The sequence below is a fragment of the Bubalus kerabau genome, chromosome 1, assembly GCF_029407905.1.
Source record: "Bubalus kerabau isolate K-KA32 ecotype Philippines breed swamp buffalo chromosome 1, PCC_UOA_SB_1v2, whole genome shotgun sequence".
Classification (NCBI taxonomy): domain Eukaryota; kingdom Metazoa; phylum Chordata; class Mammalia; order Artiodactyla; family Bovidae; genus Bubalus; species Bubalus kerabau.
The window spans coordinates 95,548,072-95,568,406 of NC_073624.1; the positions used below are offsets into that span (position 1 = coordinate 95,548,072).

Here is a 20,335-nt window from a genome sequence, read left to right on the forward strand (position 1 = left end):
TCGAACCCAGGTCTCCCTCACTGCAGGCAGATGCTTTAACCTCTGAGCCATACCTGAGAGTATCTGCATCCCATTTCCTGTACTGTTTATTTTAATCGTAAGATGAAGCAGGAACTCTAGGGCTACATCTGCAGGTCCTTGAGGTTTTGTCTCTGCAAACCTGCACTCCAGTCTGGACGGGTTCCGTGTCTGCTCTCCTGGCTGCACTGTGCAGGCGGAGGGGAGTTGACAGGGTGGTCCAGGTTACAACTGAGGCCCCTTTTAAAGCACCAATGGTGAGAATTTTCCAAACAGCTAGGAACAGACTGTTCATTGTTTCAAGGCAGGAAAGAGGTTAGAACAGTGGCAGAGAATCCTTAAGGTCACAAGGGGGTGGAGCATAAAAGCCACAAAAACCACAGTGGACAATTTTGGGGACTTGGAGCCAAGAGGAAGTGTGGGGCGGGAGATGCGGGAGATGGGAGCACAGTTAAACAGGTGGCTTTCCTGGGCAAATTCCAGCAGCAACAGCTCCTGTAGTTTACGGCTGGTGCGTTGACTTCTAAGTTGAGGGATAAGGGGTGTGTGCTGTGCTGTGATCCCTGTGGGCAGGGAGGAAAAGCTCCTGCCCAGGCTGCCTGTATAGCCTGCCTCAGTCATGTCCTCCAAAGCATTCATTTCAAGCCACCCTCTTCACTGTAATACTGAGGTCTGAATAAACTGATGGAAAGAAGGATGAAGATGGGAAAAGGGCTGACTGGAAAGAGGTTCACGTTGGTTATGCACAGAAAAAGCAGGGAGGAGTGAACTGCCCGTTCTATGTCCCAACAGGGTAAGTTCACTGGTCTGCCCACCATCCTCAGTCAGAATGTATGGACTCGGAGAAGCCCAACCACTGATCTGGGTTTCAAGATGGGTCAGCCCTGTCAACCTCCTGTTGTCTTGAGCAACTGGAGGCTGCAGGTTTGGCATCAACTTGAGTCTGGCCAGGTTCCACGTGAATTCCAGTCCACGTGGCCTAGTTTCTCCTAAACAGAATTAAAGCATTAGGCTCTGGATCCCAAGGCAGGGTCCCAGTGAGTGCCCAGAATCTGGTTTCTCAGGAAGTGGGAGACCTACACATCTTCTGGAAAGCTGTTGCTCAAATAAAACCTTGTTTCTCAGCAACCATCGTAACCCCCAGGGCCACAAGTGTGGACAAGAGACTTTGCCTTCTCTCACCCCTAGTCTCACCAAAAAGAAAAATTTGGAAGAGGCGAGCTGCACTGCTCCCCGCCCAGCAGCAGCAACCTCCCAGTTGGACAATATACCCCCTTGTCCTCAGCCAGGAGATCCGCCTCTGGAGATAGCTCTGCCCCTCCCCCGCCCTTCCTGGTTCCCAGAGCCCAAACCCTTCCCTCAAGTCCCCCTGATCTCTTTGTGCCAGAACAGCCTACTCTTTCGATGCCCTCCTCCTGTAATCCCCCACCCCAAGGATCTGAGCACACTCGGTCACAAGCATGGGATCACCCCAGACCACGGAAGAGGGGGTTCAGCCTTCCGTGCCAAGATGGGTTGCCCTCTGCGTAGTTAAGGTAAGGAAAACCTGCAGGAAGGGTCAGAAGGTGTTCTTCAACTTGATTCACTTTCACTGAAACCATCCTGGTTTTTTCCTCCCTTTCCCCTTCCTTTCTAAAGTTCCCTCTGCTCTCAGCTGGTATGGTAGTCAGGATGCCTCGCTGGCCCCCCATGCCACCCATTATAATTTCACCCTCTCCAAGCTGCCACCTTTATTTTTTCACTCTCCACCTTCCTCAGCGTCCCTCCTGCAGCCCCCTTCCCCTGAGCAGTAAGTTCAGCTACCCATCTTATGACCCTGCCCCAATTCTTTGGCACCTCAAAAGTTCCTTTTATTGGGAATTCGCTGGTTGTCCAGTGGTTAGGACCTGGCATTTTCACTGCCAGGGGCCAGGTTTGATCTGTGGTTGGGAAACTAAGATCCTGCTAGCAGGGCAGTACTCTTGCCTGGAAAATCCCATGGACGGAGGAGCCTGGTGGGCTGCAGTCCATGGGGTCGCTAAGAGTCGGACACGACTGAGTGACTTCACTTTCACTTTTCACTTTCATGCATTGGAGAAGGAAATGGCAACCCACTCCAGTGTTCTTGCCTGGAGAATCCCAGGGACGGGGGAGCCTGGTGGGCTGCCGTCTATGGGGTCGCACAGAGTCGGACACGACTGAAGCGACGCAGCAGCAGCAGCAGTGGGGCAGGATGCCCCCCACACACACACCTGCCAAAAAAATTTCTCTTAGGGGCAGCAATACCAGCATGAGTGTGAGGCTCTAGCCCTGCCCACCGTTCTGGGATCCAATCAAGGATGTTTTCTCTGAGTCCCAGTCTCTCCTTTGGTACCTCCAGAACCTACCCCCTTTGGTGTGCATCCCAGGGCCCAGCCAAAGACCCTAACAAATTCTGGAAGAGGAAAGATTTTGTAAGAGCTAGCCTTAGGTACGAAAGAAGTGAGTGAATTTTCGTATCTCAGTATCTCGATTACATAATCAGACCTGGCCAAAATACACTGAATGATCTTCAGCCCTCCCCCTCTCCCAGCAGGTTCCGATTCTTGTCCTTCTCCGAATTCCAGCCCCTCCCCTTCTCCTAGTGCCTCCCGATCTCTTCCCTCCCCTGCTCCATTCCAATCCTCCACCCCTTTCTCCAAAGCCCAGTGACTCCTGCTGCTCTAATCTGAGACTGGCTATTGGACACCAACTCAGTCAAGAGCAGTAAGTTCAAGGGTCCCAGCCACACCTACCCCTCCCAAATGCCAGTTTCTGGGGGCCCTGCACTGTCTCCACTTCCCAACCTCTTCCCTGCTGCCAGATTAGAATCAGGTGCTCCACTCTCTCGTAATCAGAACCAGACTTCTCAGCCTTTGCCAAAGGCTAGATGAGCAGAGAAAAGACCCAGATGAGAGACGAGCCAGTGAGGAACAGAGGGCCTTAGTGCTTGGCGCTGGGCATTGAGGCCGGGGCACTGGCTCCTCAGAATCCACCTGACCCCCTTTCCGCCTCCCCCCTGCCAGTTTTCATCATGGAAAATCCAAAGGGGAGGGGGACAGAGGGAGAAACTTTCAGGAACCGCTCACTGCTAAAGAACAGTGGGGAATCTGGGAATGGGAATAGATTGAGCTTCTAGAAAGACATCCCTTCCCTCTACCTTCCCCTCCAGGGCAGCAAGACTCAAATCAACCCCAGAGCCTCAGTTCCAAGAAGTGCCAATCTAGTACCAGATCCAGACACTGTAAAAGTAGTGAATGAGATTAGAATGAATTTCCGTGTCCACTGGGAAGCCGGGAACTTGAGTTAAAAGTGAAGACTTTTTAAACAGAATTCTCCTAGGGAGCAGGACAGGCCAGGTTCAAAGCAGGGGAGTGTTTGGGCTCACTGGAGTAGCTTAAGGTTAGGGATGGGGGGTTGAAATTGACCTGGAGGTCCTCAGCTCTGAGTCCTTTGGGGGAGCGTAAGTGGCATCCGAGAGAGGTCTCCCGTGGGGCAGAGGACCAGGGAAGTGTGCCCAGCGACTTGGGAGACAAGTGACACCCGGTGCCTTCGTCCGAAGCCCCGAGGCCAGGCAGCGGGTGGACCCTACTGCCTTGGGTGGTCAAGCCCACTCTCACATACACTCCTGAGAAGGGACCAGACTGAAAGAGGCTGAGGCAGTCCTCTACGCCCTTGCTTCTGGTGCCTTCTGTCCACCTTTTCTTCTGCTGGCTCGTAAGTTTCTTTGCCTGTCTCTCTGGATCAGTCTCTGCGGGGCTCTGTTTCCCGTCCCTGTGTTCTCCGTGTCCACCTCTCTCCCCGAATTTCTGTCTCCGAGGGTCTCTGCCAGTCCCCTCATGCCTCCTTCCCAGTTCCTGGGCGCGTGGACTCGCCGGAGAAGGTGGGGAGAAGAGAGAGACGGAGGAGGAGGGGCGGGGAGCGGGCGGCACGTGGGGATTGGAGCCCGGGAAGGAGGGAAAGAGGGAGGGAGGAGAGCGCGCGGGAGGGAGCAGAGGGCGGCGCGGGGAGCGGCGGGGGCGAGCGCGGCGCGCCCGTCCCGCCTCCTCCGCCTCCTCAGCGTCCGCTCGGCGCGGGCCCGGGGCGGGATGGGCTGGCCCGGGGGCTCCCCCTGTTGCTGCCCCGCCCCGCCGCGCCCCCGCCCCGCCGGGCGCCCCCCGCAGGTGAGTGGCCGCGAGGCGCCAGACGGGAGGGCGGCGGCCTGTGCGTCACGGCGCGGCGGGCAGTGCCGGTGGTGGTCGCCAGGGGGCGCGGGGCCGCTGCGCGGAGCGAATGGGCGTGGGGAGCGGAGCGGGCGCGCCAGATCGGGGGTCGGGAGCCCGGGGTCCGGGGGCCGCGGCCGACAGAGGCCGGAAAGGTGACCAGGGGGCGGGGCCAGCCCACGGCCACTCCCCGGCCGGCCGTCTTCCCTTCGCGCGTCGGGACAGCACTCGCCGCCGCTCAGTCCCGCCACGCACGCGCACCGCCACCGCAGGCCCGGGACTTGGGCGGGAATTGGTCGGGGAGAGTGTGTGTCAGGGTTTTCCTTTTCCACCTCACATCTGGGGAAACCGAGGCACATGCGGCCCCCATCGTCAGTTTTCTAGATCACCCTGGGCACTCTCGCGCACCCCTCCTTCCCTCCCTGTCTCCTTCCCTGGGCCTCACCCCTCCTCCGCGGCTGGGCTCCCAGCCGCTCATCCAACCACAGCTATTTCCAGGAAGGGGGAGTGCGGGTGGAGGGTTTCTCCAAACAAACCCAGGGCTTTGCAGTGAGAAGGGGCCAGGCTTGGGGAGAGACTGACAGGCTCAGGAAGGTTGCGGGCTGGAAGAGGGTGAGGGTCCCAGGGCTCTGGCCTGGCCTTCCCAAGCTTGCCCCAGGGAGCTGCTTTTCCTGTCAGCACTAGCAGCGAGCTCAGCGCTCTCCCACTTCCATCTCACTTGAGAGGCGCTGCACGGGGTGGGGAGGGACTCAAAGCCAATCTTCCCTGGCCACCCAACACAGGGGCTAGTGAGCCACCCACGAGGTCAAGAACGAGGCTCCGAGGAGGTTTGGGGACCTGTTGCCAAGTTAGGGGACTTTTCAGCCCCTGTGGAGGCAGCAGAAGTAGAGACAAGCCTGCTGGAGGAGTCCTGGTCGGGGTAACTGCAGTAGGAGGGGAGAAAGACCACCCACACCCGCACCACCACCACAACACCTCACCTGCTCCCAGCAGAGCTGGGGACTGGACCAGCCCAGGCCCGATTGCCCACACTGGCCAGGGGCCGGGAATGTCCTGGGAACCAGCCAGGGCTGGAGGTGGGAGTGGGTTGCAGAGCCACTGCCCCTCTCCAGTTACTGGTTAGGCCTCCCTCTGGCCAAGGTACCCTGGGGACAGACTTCCTGACCTGGAAGGGGAATTAGAGCTTCAAGGGAGAAGTCTCAGGCTAGGCCCAGCCCAAGGAAGTGTCCTGAGTGGGCTCATTGAAGAGGAGGCAGGGTTAGACCAACCTTGATGGGCACGGGGGAGGGAGAGGGGAGGCTGAGGGCCTGGTGGGAGAAGCCAGAGCTGGGGGAGCTGCCAGAGCCCTGGGACATTCAGTAACTACCGGTGCAAATGTTGGGGGGGACAGGACACACACATTTGCACATTCTTTCAAGCAGCTGGACTGTTCCACTGGACTGCTCTAGAGGGCTGTGATCCAAGACTTGGGGCTGAGAACCCCCAGGCTGTTAACCCCTAACATTTTTTGGAAGATTACTACCCCCACCCCTTTCCAATGCCCCAGTCCACCTCCTTCCCTTAACTCCTGGGACAGGAAGCTGGCTGTGTTCCCAGGAGGGAGGCAGGAGGCCCGCGGAGGGGGGTGGAGTATGTGTTGGGAGGGGGGCCTCCTGTCCAGCCCTCCAGCCCCGGGACAGCTGCTGAGGAAGGAGAGCAGAGCTGGGGGAGCCATGAAGGTAGAACTAATGCTTGGGGTGGGGGGAGGGCTGGACGGGGAGGAGGAGGGCTCAAGTGGCAAGGCTCCAAAGAAGAGCTAGGGACCCAGGGAGTAGGTGAGTGAAGGACTGTGTCCGGAGCAGGGCAGCTGGGTAGCTTTCAGGAGAAGGGCCTCAAATGCCTTGGGCTAGGGCAGAATAACTGACTCCTGTGGGCAGAGCAGTCTCAGCTGGAATTTGGCTTTCAGTGTAGATGGTGGGGGCAAGGGGCCAGTGCATGTTTTCCTCTTCCTGTTGCTTCACAACTAGTGAAACTGAGGCAGAACGATGACCCTCAGGATGCAGTCCAGGTCCTGAACTAGCTGCGACAGCGATTCCCAGCTCCCCCTCCCTCCCACTAGAAGGTCCCCAGAGAGCCTGAGAGTTCAGGCGGGGAGGCTGGCCTGGCAGGGACGCGGCGTTCCCCTCTGGCCCTTGTCCGGGGCCCTGAGACCTAAATTCCCACCCCGCCCCTGCCCCGCCCCACTGGGGGCTGGACCTCAGGATCCCACAGATCCCTGGATAGGATAGATCCCAGGCCTGGGGGCAGCTCCCGAGCAGGATCGGGGTGGGGGCAAAAGATCCTGGGCTGACACTCCCAGCAGGGTAGATCCTGGGAATCTGATCTCCTGGCCTCCCCCACATCCTCTCCCCCACCACACACTTCCTGGAGCAGCGACCTGCCCCCTTCCCGCCTGCACTCCCCTCCACTTCCAGGGCTGGGCTTCTCCTCACACCAGCCAGACAGCCTACTCTCCACCCAAGGGAAGCGGCTGCCTCCGCCAGGACGCTTCCAGGAAGCCCCGGGCCAGGCCCCAGCATTGTTCGGGCCCCAAGGCCAGCACCCCAGGCAGCCAGACACGATGAAGTCCAGCGGCCCGGTGGAGAGGCTGCTGAGAGCCCTGGGGAGGAGGGACAGCAGCCGGGCCACCAGCAGGGTAGGAGTGCCCTTGACTGGGCAGAGGGGTGGGGGTGGAGGATTGGGCAGTGGGGGAGGGGGCCAGTTTCAGCCTTCTTCCCTAGTCCCGTATCCCCTCGTTACTCTGTCTCTTTGGAGCGGCCAGGGCTGTGACATGAGCAGCAGAAGTCTGGGTGATAGCAAATCCTCATCAGCTCCCCTGTCACCTTCCCTGCCCTAGCCCAGGCCAGCCCTGCACGGGCAGGTATACATTATGGTAGGACTTTCCCAGGTACTATTTTGGAGCCCAGGAGAAGACTTCCCTAAGCTAAGAACTTTAGGGGAAATGGGGCAGGGGTGGCAAAGGAAGGAAGGGAGGCGGCCAGGTCTCAGAAGTGCCTTAGACAAGGGGGCTTGACTTGCTTTCCATGACATCATCTGCCTGTCCCATTAATACCAAAATGCACCCAAGTTTCCTAGTGGGTCTGGCAGAGTTGGTCCAGCCCAGAAGAGTTCAAGTTGGGTTTAATCCAGCAGCTTCAAGGACAGCCAAGACACCAGAGGTGCTGCCTGCATCCCCAGGCTCGGGGGCCTAGAGGCCCCATCACTGCCTTTCTCCACATTTTTTTCAGCCTTACCCCTCAAAAAGGCATCTCAGGGCAGCATGAGACAGTACTATGGGGGAGGGAGGCAGGAACTTGGATCCCAGAGGGAAAGGAAAATAGGAGAGGAGACAAGGAGGTAAACGGTCCCCAGAGGATGGAAGGATGGGAACGGTAGTCCTGGGCCGCGGGGGATATCCCAGCCGCCTCGCTCACTGCACTCTGGGAGGGGAGAGGCCCCGGAGAGCAGTGGGCCCACCCTCTCCCCCTTCAGTGCTGGAATCCCTCTTGAACCTTCTCAAGTGACTGGGTGCTTCCTACATCCTGGAGCAGTAAGGCAGCTAAATATTTCCATGTCCTGCCTCCATCTGCCTCTCCCTCCAGCATGACCGCCCCCTCCTTACACAACTGCTGCCTGCCGCTTGGTGCGCAATGAGTAAACATGTTGTTCTGACAGTGCGGGGAGGAGGGCGTGCCAGCTGCTGGGAGGACGGGGACAGTGGGAGCCAGGGAAGCAGGCCTGGCTGAGGACTCTCCTGCTGGGTCATCTGGGTGCTCGTGACTGACACCCTACATTCATGTCTGACCCCCTCCCTGCTTACTTCCTACAGGCGCCTACTGCTAGGGAGGGCAAGATGGGAGGAGAAACAGGTTGCCTTCATAGAGGAGTCGGGGAACGCCACCCCCCCCACCAGAACAGAAGCTCTAGGGTTTGGGTAACAGTGACCACAAGGGTATCACACACCAGGGCCACGTGAGGGGCCTAAGTGATCCCTTGGGGAGGAGCTGACCCAGCTAGGGTGACGCAAGGGGCCAGGTTCCATGCACTGTCGAGGACAAGCACTGTAACTGCTTGGAAACAGCTGTGGCCAACTGCGTTTGACAAGTTTGGGGGCTATATCAGGATGGAAAACAAAAAAGTGCAGCACTCAGGCCCGGCCCCATCCTGGAGATGGACCCGTGGGAACTGACACCTCTGTCTGTCTGTCCCTCCACCCGTCAGCCTAGGAAAGTTGAGCCGCATAGCTTCCGAGAGAAGGTCTTCCGGAAGAAACCACCGGTGTGTGCCGTGTGTAAGGTGGCCATCGATGGGACGGGCGTCTCATGCAGAGGTGAGGTGCTGTGCCGTGTGTAAGGCAGCCATCGATGGGACGGGCATCTCACGCAGAGGTGAGGTGCCCCACCCTAGGCTGTGGCTCTGAGAGCATCACCCAGCGCCGCTGGGCTGCACAGTCCCAGCAGGCAGACCCCAGAACAGAGTATAGGCAGGGCAACGTGGGGGCCAAGAGGAATTGCCTCCCTTCCAAACAGCCCTTGCACCCCCAGCACCCCAGGAAGCCTAGTACTCTAAATTACCCTTCCACCTGACCTGGAACTGGAGGCTTCCCTCTGTGCCTTCCTCCTCACCCGCACCCACCCTAGATCATTGCCCCTGGGTCCCCCACTCCCCGGCCTGGGCAGTAGCACACCATTGCCATGTGCTTCCCTTGAACTCTGCCCCTGTTCCCGGACTCCAGCCAGCTCAGTACTGCTGGAGTCCGGAAAGTTCCAGGACCTGGGGAGACAAGAGAGCCACCCCTTCCACTGCCCCAGTAGGCCCCTGCTAACACCTCTCCTCCCCTCCATCCCCTCTAGTCTGCAAGGTGGCAACACACAGAAAATGTGAAGCAAAGGTGGGTAATCTGATGTGGGGAGGAGGGCCTGGGGTCCCTTCCTCCTCTGAAATGGGCTTCTCCTCCCCTCCACCCCTCTCATCATTGGGGAACCCCTGCTGGGTAACAGAGGGTACTGTACTGGGCCCTTTAAGAACCACCCTACTCCACCCCCTGGAGGACTGGCCCAGGCGGGTGGACAGCAAGACAGCACGTTTGTCTTGGTGCTGTGCCCAGGCTGCAGCTGGCGCAAGGACGGGGGGTAGGGAAGAGGAGGAGAATGAGGAGGAGGAAGGGTGGGGTGGGTGGGGGTCAAAGCAGAGACTGGTGGCCGGATGGGCTGTGCCTTCTCTCTGGGGAAGGGTCCTCAGGATGCCTGAGTGGGTCTTGTCCTGGGTCCTGGAAAGGCTGGGCAGAAGATGCAAGATGTAGGCAGCACCCACTATCCATTGGGTACCTGAGCCAGCCCCATCTCTGGGGTGCCCTAGTCCTCCTCCTGCAGTGTGAGGGGTCCTAGGGCCTTGGAGCTTGCTTTGGGGAGCTGTGTGCCCAGGGGCGGGGTCTCCCAGTGAAAGAGGCCAGTGTCTGTCCCTGGCTGTGGCCTGCCTGCATGGCTCTATATATAACTCCTACCCTGCAGCTGGATGAATGGGGGTCTGTGTGGACAGGGGGCTGGGAGCCAAGAGTAACATGTTGGGGGCCCAGGGGTGGGAGGCCGAGAGGCCAGAGGGGAGGCTCCCTTAAATAGAGGAACCTCAGTTGCAGCCTGTGCCCATCTGCTGACAGCCCCTCCCCTTTCTTGCTGAAGCTGAGGGGTGGCCCCATCCTTAAGCCCAGGAGAGCCCATTTCACCAGCAGCTCAGCTCCTCACTCCAGTCTCCTTCCAGGTGACTTCGTCCTGTCAGGCTTTGCCTCCCGTGGAGCTGGTGAGTGTGCTCTGGGATGGGGTGGGGGATCCAAAGAGTCCAGAGGTCTGGTGGCCACAGACGGGGCCCCAAGAAGTTACCTTGAATGGACTGCTGTCCTTAGTGGCCATCCTCAGACAGTGGAAAACTTTTTGAGCCCTCTGCTCTTGTGTCTTGGGCTTGCTCAGGGTTAGGACTCCTCCCTCTCTCCCTGCCCCACCTAATACAACCCTCACAGGGACACACACAACCCCTCCCCACTGCCCCCAGGCCCAGACTGGTCCTTGCCCCTTCCCTAACCACTCCCGTTTCCTCTCCCTTCTCCCTCTAGCGGAGAAACACCGCCCCTGTGAGGCGCATAGAGCACCTGGTAAGGTGATGCTGCAGCAGGGGGTTGGGGGGGAAGGAAGCAGATAGCTCTGGGACTAAGGACCTAGGTCTCTCCTGGAGCAAAATTCATGGAGCTCTGGAGTGGGGAGGCCTAGAGTGAGGGGCACAAAAGACGTGTACAAAATCTCATCTCATCCACCAGGGATCCACCAAGTCTCTGAACCACTCGAAGCAGCGCAGCACTCTGCCCAGGTAAGTAGGGTGCCGGGTGTGGTCCCATATGAGCCCTTTCCTGATACCCCACACCTCAGCCCAGGGCAGTTCCCCCCAACAAAGCTCTCTAGGACAGCCCCACCCCCAAAAGGTCAGGACCCAGGAGGCCTCACCTATAGTCGGCCAGACACCTTTCCATCACACCAGCCTCCCCGTGCCCGCCCCACACCCTCTCCCCACCCGGCTCCTAACACAGCTTCGCCCCCTCCTCCCCAGGAGCTTCAGCCTGGACCCGCTAATGGAGCGCCGCTGGGACTTGGACCTCACCTACGTGACGGAGCGGATCCTGGCTGCCTCTTTCCCCGCGCGGCCCGACGAGCAGCGACACCGGGGCCACCTGCGCGAGCTGGCTCACGTGCTGCAATCCAAGCACCGTGACAAGTACCTGGTGAGAGGCGGGACCTGCTGCAGTCAGCCAATGAGAGGGCTGGGAGGGCCAGAAGGGCCCGGCAGCTCCTTGACGTCAAACCTGTGGAGGCGGGGCCCCGAGTGGGCGGGGCCCCGGACGCTCCTCGGAGCCGACCTAGAAGGCAGGCAACTGATGGGGCTGTCAAAGTTCGGCCGGGCCTTAGTCACTTCCTCCTTTTGGAGAAAGACCCTTACTAAGGGTCACAGCAGGTGACACCTCCAAGAATCACCACGCCTCGCTGCCTGGGGTCACTTCGCCTAACGCCCCCACTTTACTTGCAGCTCTTCAACCTTTCAGAGAAAAGACATGACCTGACCCGCCTAAACCCGAAGGTAGGAGGGAATTAAAACCATCACCCCTAGCCTTCTCAGTGTTAATAGTAGCACTTGGCATCTACTTTACTCTGAGACACTTGCCCATATGACTTGTCACTTGGGACAGCCCAAAGCATGGTGCAGCAGGTATTGACCCATCATCTCGGTGAGGAAAGAGTTGCGGCTGTCATCGACACAAGCAACAGGCCCCTGACCTTGTCTCCAGGCACCTAAACCCTATCCTTCTTCCACCCCACCCACCTCTTCTTTGGTGGCCACCAGCCCCAATTCCACCCCTGTACCCCTCAGGTCCAGGACTTTGGCTGGCCTGAGCTGCACGCACCCCCCCTAGACAAGCTGTGCTCCATTTGCAAAGCCATGGAGACCTGGCTCAGTGCTGACCCGCAGCACGTGGTCGTATTGTACTGCAAGGTGAGCTGGAACTTCAGGTTCACAGGACTGGGGGCCCTCAGCAAAGGGCCCCAGCAAGCCCTCTATCCCTCTTTGTCCTCAGGGGAGCAAGGGCAAGCTCGGGGTCATCGTCTCTGCCTACATGCACTACAGCAAGATCTCTGCAGGGTAAGGTGCCCCAGCCCCAAGTCCCCCTTCCCCAGGGACCCTCCCTCCAGCTGGCCCTTGATGAGCCCCACTCCTCTAAAGCCCACCTCAGGGTTCAGAGCCATTTACTATAAACTTGAGCTTTCCACCTCCTTTTTCTCACTTGTACTTCACCACTTTCCTAGGGCTGCTATAACAAAGTGCCACAGACTAAGTAGCTTAAGACAACAGAACTTTGTTGTCTCAGTTCTGGAAGCTCCAAGTCTAAAATCAAGGTGTCAGCAGGGCCACACTCCCACTGAGACTCTTGGAGTGGCCTCTTCCCAGCTGCCGGTGGTGGCCAGCAGTCCTTGGTGTCCCTTGGCTTACAGATGTATCACTCCAGTCTCTGCCTTCATCGTCACATGGCCTTCTTCCTGTGTGTCTGTGTCTCTTCTTCTTTTCTTCTAAGGCCACCAATCACATTGGATTAAGGGCTGACCCTACTCCAGTATAACATCTTAATTAATTACATCTGCAACGACCCTATGTCCAAATAAGGTCACATTCTGAGGTACATATCTTCTGGGGGGACACAATTCAACCCGTTTTTGTTGTTTAGTCGCTAAGTCATATCCAACTCTTCTGCGACCCCATGGACTGTAGCCCGCCAGGCTCCTCTGCCATGGGATTTCCCAGGCAAGAATACTGGAGTGGGTGACCATTTCCTTCTCCAGGGGATCTTCCCGACCCAGGGATCAAACCCATGTCTCCTGCATTGGCAGGTGGGTTCTTTACCACTGAGCCACGGGGGAAGCCCCAGTTCAACCCATAGCATGGTCTTATTGTCCCATTTCACAGAGGAAGAAACTAAAACTCAGAGAACAGGTGCCTGCAGTCCACCAACTAGTAAAGTGACTGCTTGTGGGGTTTCTAGTTCTCTTCACCACCACTCTGAACTTCCTCTAGACTTGCGGGGAATCACACCTCTCTTCCCTCCCCTGGAGCTTAGGAAAGGGAGACCAGGATGTAACCACCCCTTAGCCCCCACACTGGCCCCTGTCTCCCCAGGGCAGACCAGGCGCTGGCGACCCTTACCATGCGGAAGTTCTGTGAAGACAAGGTTGCCGCAGAATTGCAGCCCTCCCAGCGCCGGTGAGCAGCCTGGGTGGGGATGGGCCAGGCGAGCAGGTCCCTCCGAGGCTGCCAAGGCCAAGCTTATCTCATTCATGCAGCACACCTTCCTGGAGCACCTCCTGTGTGCTAGGGGCTTGTGTCAGGTGCTAAGAATGCAGAACAAATCCAAGGTCCCTGCTCTCATGGGGCTTATTGACATGCTGGTGGGGTAGAAGGCAATAAACCTATGAATAAATAGACAAGATCGTTTGGGATGTTAGCAAGAGCTATACAGAAAATAAAGCTGAGTCTTGCGATAAAGAGGGACTCGCGGGATAGTCAGGGCCCACTGCTATATCACGTGAGACCGAGACCTGGAAGGGGCTTACATCCCCCTTGACATCCGGCCACCAGGTATATCACCTACTTCAGCGGTCTGCTGTCCGGGTCCATCCGCATGAACAGCAGCCCTCTATTCCTGCACTACGTGCTGGTGCCCGTGCTGCCAGCCTTTGAACCTGGTGCAGGTGAGTCTGCCTGGAATGTGCCCCGTCGGGGGGCTGTCCCCCACCCCTCCACTCAACGCCCTTCATGTACCTTCTCTTTTTTGCTCCTCTAGGATTCCAGCCCTTCCTCAAGATCTACCAGTCCATGCAGCTTGTCTACACATCAGGAATCTAGTGAGTGCTCTGTTGCCAGACCCCTTCTCCCTGAATCCCTGTTTTTCCAGCCTTTCCCAGACAGCTGGGCCTCCAGCTCTAGCCACTGCACCCCAAAACTAATAGCATCCTAGAATCCATTTTACAGATGGGGAAGCTGATGCTTAAAGGGCTCACACTCAGGGAGGGCTCAGTCTCTGATCTCCCAACTCCCTCCTGACTCTTCACAGCCACCGGTGCACCCAAGTGCCCCTGATTCAGCTCTGCCCTCTCTCTTCCCCAGTCACGTTGCAGGCCCTGGTCCCCAGCAGCTTTGTATCAGCCTGGAGCCAGCCCTCCTCCTCAAAGGCGATGTCATGGTGAGGGGGCCTTAGCCACAGGGAGAGTCCTGGGGGTGGGGTCGGGGTGGTAGTGAATGCTGCCAGCTGCACCATCTCTGAAGAGCCATCGATTTAAGGCAGGCTGGAGGGCAAGGAGGTTGTCTTCCTGATGGGGAGGTCAACTTGGAGTTGAGGCAGAGCAGAGCTGCAGCCAGATAGCCCCCAGAGTGGAAGCACAGAGGAGATGTGTGTGGACACAGAGCCTGAACGCTGGTCTCCCTCCCCTCACCCAGGTAACATGCTATCACAAGGGTAGCGGGGGGACTGACCGGACCCTCGTATTCCGAGTCCAGTTCCACACATGCACCATCCATGGACCACGGCTCACCTTCTCCAAGGACCAGTTGGATGAGGCCTGGACCGGTGAGTTGGAGACAAGTGGCCTGGGGGCTGGAGCCCGGGTGAGGCAGGCAGGTGGGTAAGGGCAGAGAGGGGGGCACCTGGCTCCTCACCGTCCACTCCCCACAGATGAGAGGTTCCCCTTCCAAGCCTCGGTGGAGTTCGTCTTCTCCTCCAGCCCAGAGAAGATCAAAGGTAAGAGCCAAGCCTGGGAGGGGGCAGGAGTCAGGGGGTTGTCTCCCTGCTCCTCACCCCCGGGGCGCCCCTCTATAGGTAACACCCCGCGGAATGAGCCCTCCGTCTCTGTTGACTACAACACTGCAGAGCCCGCGGTGCGCTGGGACTCCTACGAGAACTTCAACCTGCACCATGAGGACAGTGCGGACGGTGTGTGGGGTGCCCCCAGAAGTGGCGGGAGGTGGAGTTTCTGGGGGGCGGGTACATGCTTCCCTCCCTAGACAGACACCCTCCCAAGAGACACCCCCTGAGCTGGAGTCTCCGGCACCATCCCCTATTAACACACGTGCTTTATCTGTCTCTCCCTCTCTCTCTCTCTCTCTCTCTCTCTCTCTCTCTCTCTCTCACTTTTGCCTGCTTGCTCTCCTGCGCTGATCCTCTCCCCACTCAGACTCTGTCACCCACACCCGGGGGCCCCTGGATGGCAGTCCTTATGCCCAGGTGCAGCGAGCCCCCCGCCAGACCCCGCCGGCCCCGTCTCCGGAGCCACCCCCACCCCCGCTGCTTTCTGTCAGCAGCGACTCTGGCCACTCCTCCACACTGACCACGGAGCCGGCTGCCGAGTCCCCTGGCCGGCCACCCCCGACGGCTGCCGAGCGGCAGGAGCTCGAGCGCCTGCTGGGAGGCTGTGGAGTGGCCAGTGGGGGCCGGGGAGCTGGGCGCGAGACAGCCATCCTCGATGATGAAGACCAGCCTGCTGCAGGCGGAGGCCCCCACCTCGGAATATATTCGGGACACAGGCCTGGCCTCAGCCGCCACTGCTCCTGCCGCCAGGGCTACCGGGAACCCTGCGGGGTCCCCAATGGAGGCTACTACCGGCCAGAGGGGACCCTGGAGAGGCGGCGGCTGGCTTTCGGAGCCTATGAGGGGCCCCCCCAGGGCTATGCTGAGCCCTCCGTGGAGAAGAGGCGCCTCTGCCGCTCGCTGTCCGAGGGGCCGTACCCCTACCCGTCTGAGCTGGGGAAACCCACCAACGGAGACTTTGGCTACCGCCCCCCAGGCTACCGGGAGGTGGTGATCCTGGAAGACCCTGGGCTGCCTGCGCTGTGCTCGTGCCCCGCCTGTGAGGAGAAGCTAGCACTGCCCACGGCAGCCCTCTATGGGCTGCGGCTGGAGAGGGAGGCTGGAGAGGGGTGGGCAAGTGAGGCTGGCAAGCCCCTCCTGCACCCAGTGCGACCCGGGCACCCACTGCCCCTGCTGGTGCCTGCCTGTGGGCACCACCACACCCCGCTGCCTGACTACAGCTGCTTGAAGCCACCCAAGGCAGGCGAGGAAGGGCATGAGGGCTGCTCCTACGCCTTGTGCCCTGAGGGCAGGTATGGGCACCCAGGGTACCCTGCCCTGGTGACCTACGGCTATGGAGGAGCAGTTCCCAGTTACTGCCCAGCATATGGCCGAGTGCCGCACAGCTGTGGGTCTCCAGGTGAGGGCAGAGGGTATCCCAGCCCTCGTGCCCACTCCCCCCGGGCTGGTTCCATTTCCCCGGGCAGCCCGCCCTACCCCCAGTCCAGGAAGCTGAGCTACGAGATCCCTGCAGAGGAGGGAGGGGACCGGTATCCGCTGCCTGGGCACCTGGCCCCAGCAGGACCCTTGGCATCTGCAGGTGAGGCCCTGGGAAGGGGGATGCCCAGGGCAGAAGAGAGTTCTGGGGAATGGTGGGGAAAGCACAAACTGAGGAAGAGCTAAGCCAGGCAAAAGGGGCTCTTCCTGGCCCACAGCTCCTCTCCCCGCAGAGTCGCCGGAGCCTGTGTCCTGGAGGGAGGGTCCCAGCGGGCACAGCACCCTGCCCCGGTCCCCACGAGATGCCCAGTGCAGCGCTGCTTCCGAGCTGTCTGGTCCTTCCACGCCGCTGCACACCAGCAGCCCCGTCCAGGGCAAGGAGAGGTGCTTCATGGGGCTGGGCAGCTCAGGGGCCTCCTTATCTGGGTAGCTTGGGTTGGGAGGCAGCTCACGCAGGGCTCTGCAACCCAACTAAACTCCCACCCGCCTTCCCTCCCTGCAGCGCCCGACGGCAGGACACCCGTTCCCCCACCTTGGCGCCCACTCAGAGACTGAGTCCTGCGGAGGCCTTGCCACCTGTTTCCCAGGGAGGCGCTGATAAGGCTCCAGAGCTGCCTGCGAGAAGTGGGCCTGAGCCTCCAGCCCCTGGCGCCTTCTCCCCAGCCTCCCCACCCAGCTCTCCCAACGACTGGCCTCAGGAGAGGAGCCCGGGGGGCCGCTCGGACAGCGCCAGTCCAAGGGGGCCTGTACCCAACACCCTGCCCGGCCTCCGTCACGCCCCCTGGCAGGGCCTGCGAGACCCCCCGGACAGCCCAGATGGGTCCCCCCTCACCCCTGTGCCTACTCAGATGCCCTGGCTTGTGGCCAGCCCAGAACCCCCTCAGAGCTCGCCCACACCTGCCTTTCCTCTGGCTGCATCTTACGACATCAACGGCCCCCCCCAGCCCCCTCTTCCTGAGAAACGCCACCTGCTGGGGCCTGGGCAGCAGCCGGGACCCTGGGGCCCAGAGCAGGCATCACCACCAGCCAGAGGCACTAGTCACCATGTCACTTTTGCACCTCTGCTCCCGGATAATGCCCCCCAACCCCCAGGTATAAAGGCCTTCAGGAGGCTGAGGCCACCTGGGGAGAACCCTGGTTTCCAGGGAGGGGCATGGCATGGGGACTGGGGAGCCCTGGGGTCAAGCTTAGTCCCTCCCTGTTCTAGAGCCCCCGATGCAAGAGAGCCAGAGCAATGTCAAGTTTGTCCAGGACACATCCAAGTTCTGGTACAAGCCACACCTGTCCCGTGACCAAGGTGAGAAGCCAGCCTGCCCCCACCCGCTCCGGGCCTTTGGCTCAGCTTCTGGTTTGTGCCACTTAGTCAGCGGGTCTCCTCTGGGCCAAGCCTCTTTCTAGCAGGTGATTCTGGGTTTTAGGCCTGAGGAGGTCTCACAAGGTCAGTGCCCAGTGTACTGACTCCCCAGTGGCATCCTGGGTGCTGACACCACAGCTGTCAGGGCCAGAGGTCTGGGGGGCTCAGGCAGCAGAGCGGAAGTGCTACCTGGGGCTTGGTCGGCCGCTGTGAAAACTTCTCCTGCCTCCCCCAGCCATCACCCTGCTGAAGGACAAAGACCCTGGGGCCTTCCTGATCAGGGACAGTCATTCATTCCAAGGAGCCTATGGGCTGGCTCTCAAGGTGGCCACGCCCCCTCCCAGCGCCCAGTCCTGGAAAGGTACAGAGCGGCCCAGCCTGAGGGGGAGGGGGGTGGGGTGAGGGGAGGCAAGGAGACATAGACTAGGCAGGGTGGAGGAGGAGGAGATGAGCTCTCCTGCTTGGTAGAGAATTCCAGCAGAGAGAAGCGGAACCTGGAATCTTCTCCCCTCTTCCCCACTCCTGTCAGGGGACCCCTCAGAACAGCTGGTCCGTCATTTTCTCATTGAGACTGGGCCGAAAGGGGTGAAGATCAAGGGCTGTCCCAGCGAGCCCTACTTTGGTGAGAAGCAGGGTTGGGGAAGGCTGCACTTGGCATTCCGGGGAGGCCAAGAGGTGTCAGGAGGGAGGTGGAGGACTTGGGCACCTTGGGAGCCCGCTCGCCTCTCCCCTGCAGGCAGCCTGTCAGCCCTGGTCTCCCAGCACTCCATCTCCCCACTGTCCCTGCCCTGCTGCCTGCGCATTCCCAGCAAAGGTGGGTGTCTGGGCATCTGTCCTCCCCCTTCTCCCCTCCCACTGCGGCCAAAGGCACAGTCTCCGGTCCTGGCTCCCTGCCTGCCTGCCTTCCCTTGGGACGGCAGAGGGCGCCCTCAGCTCCTGGGCCTGCCACTCCCTGCTGACCCCCATTTCCCTCAGATCCTCTGGAGGAGGTCCCAGAGGCCCCAGTGCCCAGCAACATGAGTACAGCGGCAGACCTCCTGCGTCAAGGCGCCGGTACGGGCCTCTCCCTCCTTCCCTCCCGCAGGCACCAAACGGGACACCCCTGACACATGGGGAACAGAAAGGCCTTGTGTGAGGGCCAGCCCTGGCAGATGCACCTCACCCAGGAAGTCAGGGGAGGCCTGTACCCATAGGCACGATGGGATGGGGAGTCCTGTCTAGGCTGCAGGGGTGGGGTCTTGCTAGAATGCAGATTCTCCGGCCTCTTTCCAGCATCTCCGACTATAGATCTCGCGCAGTCACCTGCCTTTTTAACAGGTTACCTGTGTGATGGATGCATTTTGAGCAGCACTAGCTGGGGAAAGTGCGAGAGCTGGGCGGGTGGGAGGAACACGGATGGGAGATAGAGCTGGGGGTTGGCAGAGCCACCGCTCCCTGCTCCCTTCAACCCCACTCCTCACCCTGCAGCCTGCAGCGTGCTCTACCTGACCTCAGTGGAGACGGAGTCGCTGACGGGCCCCCAAGCAGTGGCACGGGCCAGCTCCGCAGCTCTGAGCTGCAGCCCCCGCCCCACGCCAGCCGTTGTTCACTTCAAGGTCTCAGCCCAGGGCATCACACTCACAGACAACCAAAGGAAGTATGTGTGCCAGATTAAGCCCCTGGGGGATCCCAGGCACAGACCCCGGGGGCCCCAATTTCTGGCTGACCTTCCCCACCCTCGTCCTTATAGGCTCTTCTTTCGCCGCCATTATCCAGTCAACAGCATCACCTTTTCCAGCACTGACCCTCAGGACCGGAGGTGACCCTCCCTCCCAGCCCTTTCATCCCACAGTCCCCAGCCCAGCTTCTCCATTGGTAGCTCTTCCCTGGGTGCATCCCTTCACGGTTCTTCTCCTTCCACAGATGGACCAACTCCGACGGGACCACCTCCAAGTAAGCCTCCCCCAGAGTGCTGTCTCCCCTCCCAGCATGGCATCAGCGTGGTGTCCAGGCGCCTGCTTGCTCCCCATCCCTGGCATGGCGGTCCCTGAGGAAGGGATGCTCAGCCTTCCCCACCCTGCCTTTGTGCCCCCAGGATCTTTGGTTTTGTGGCCAAGAAGCCGGGAAGCCCTTGGGAGAACGTGTGTCACCTCTTTGCAGAGCTTGACCCAGATCAGCCCGCAGGCGCCATCGTCACCTTCATCACCAAAGTTTTACTGGGCCAGAGGAAGTGAAGGACGGCCACAAGCTCCAAGCCCACGTCGACACTGTGCCCCTCTCAGCACCACACAGCCCTCACTCCCCCTGGCCTGGACCCAGGAGACCCAGGAGCCGGCCTCTCCCCTAGAAGTGGGGAGCGGACACACCGGCCTGGGACACTGCTCTCCTCCCCCGCCCCCAGCCTGCTAAGCGAAGTGGATGGGCCCATGAGATGACCTTGCATGTGAGCAGAGGGCAGAGACGGGTGTGTGAGGGTGAGGCGGTGGAGCCTGGAAGGGGTGATCAGACAGCCCCACCTGCAGGAGAGCATCCGCGCGCTGGTGGGGGAGACAGGCACGGCAGGGAGAGGGGAGAGGTGTGGGGAGCAAGGCACTCCCTCCTCTGCCTCCCCTCTGAGCAGAGAGATCAGAGTAGGATCACATGAAAAGGGGGGGAAAGGAAAAAAAAAAAAAAAAGAGTCTATTTTTGTCTAATAATAAAGAGTTTCTATAATGTTTAGTCAGAGTTGGACTCATGCCTGTTTCCAGGACGGTCAAAGCCTCGGGTCTCCGAGGACCACACCTGTGTTTCTTGGGGCATCCCAGGCCCAAGCCATGTCTGTGGGACACACACAATCCCTCTCCCTGGCCCCACAGCAGTCCACACGTGCCTCCTGAGCAACTGTCCTTTGCCGCTCCC

General features: G+C 59.9%; 1 protein-coding gene and 1 long non-coding RNA gene across 10 annotated transcripts in view; one reads left to right on the forward strand and one right to left on the reverse strand.

Moving 5' to 3' along the window:
• Positions 1 to 10,921, reverse strand: part of LOC129654583 (uncharacterized) — a 52,151-nt gene extending 41,230 nt beyond the window's left edge. For both annotated transcript variants that reach the window (XR_008715515.1, XR_008715514.1), the window contains exon 1: positions 10,881 to 10,921. This is a non-coding gene — a long non-coding RNA (uncharacterized LOC129654583). The remainder of the gene's footprint in view (positions 1 to 10,880) is intronic.
• On the forward strand, positions 3,740 to 20,135 carry TNS2 (tensin 2). 8 transcript variants are annotated; one of them, XM_055583844.1, is made up of 29 exons: positions 3,740 to 4,178; positions 8,457 to 8,565; positions 9,089 to 9,126; positions 9,993 to 10,031; positions 10,342 to 10,380; positions 10,543 to 10,592; positions 10,830 to 11,001; positions 11,304 to 11,354; positions 11,646 to 11,768; positions 11,851 to 11,915; positions 12,945 to 13,028; positions 13,404 to 13,516; positions 13,609 to 13,669; positions 13,932 to 14,007; positions 14,262 to 14,391; positions 14,497 to 14,562; positions 14,641 to 14,754; positions 14,996 to 16,207; positions 16,323 to 16,488; positions 16,607 to 17,196; positions 17,312 to 17,401; positions 17,694 to 17,819; positions 17,988 to 18,080; positions 18,195 to 18,272; positions 18,434 to 18,511; positions 18,926 to 19,094; positions 19,188 to 19,256; positions 19,361 to 19,390; positions 19,598 to 20,135. In XM_055583844.1, exons 1-29 carry the CDS (start codon positions 3,855 to 3,857, stop codon positions 19,602 to 19,604), a joined length of 4,362 nt encoding a protein of 1,453 aa, XP_055439819.1. In that variant the 5' UTR covers positions 3,740 to 3,854; the 3' UTR covers positions 19,605 to 20,135. The 8 variants fall into 8 exon arrangements, with proteins under 8 accessions (XP_055439819.1, XP_055439818.1, XP_055439816.1 ...); XM_055583841.1 differs by having other exon boundaries at positions 3,744 to 4,178; positions 19,533 to 20,135; XM_055583842.1 differs by having other exon boundaries at positions 3,747 to 4,178; positions 16,338 to 16,488; positions 19,533 to 20,135.
• The last annotated feature ends 200 nt before the right edge of the window (positions 20,136 to 20,335 follow it).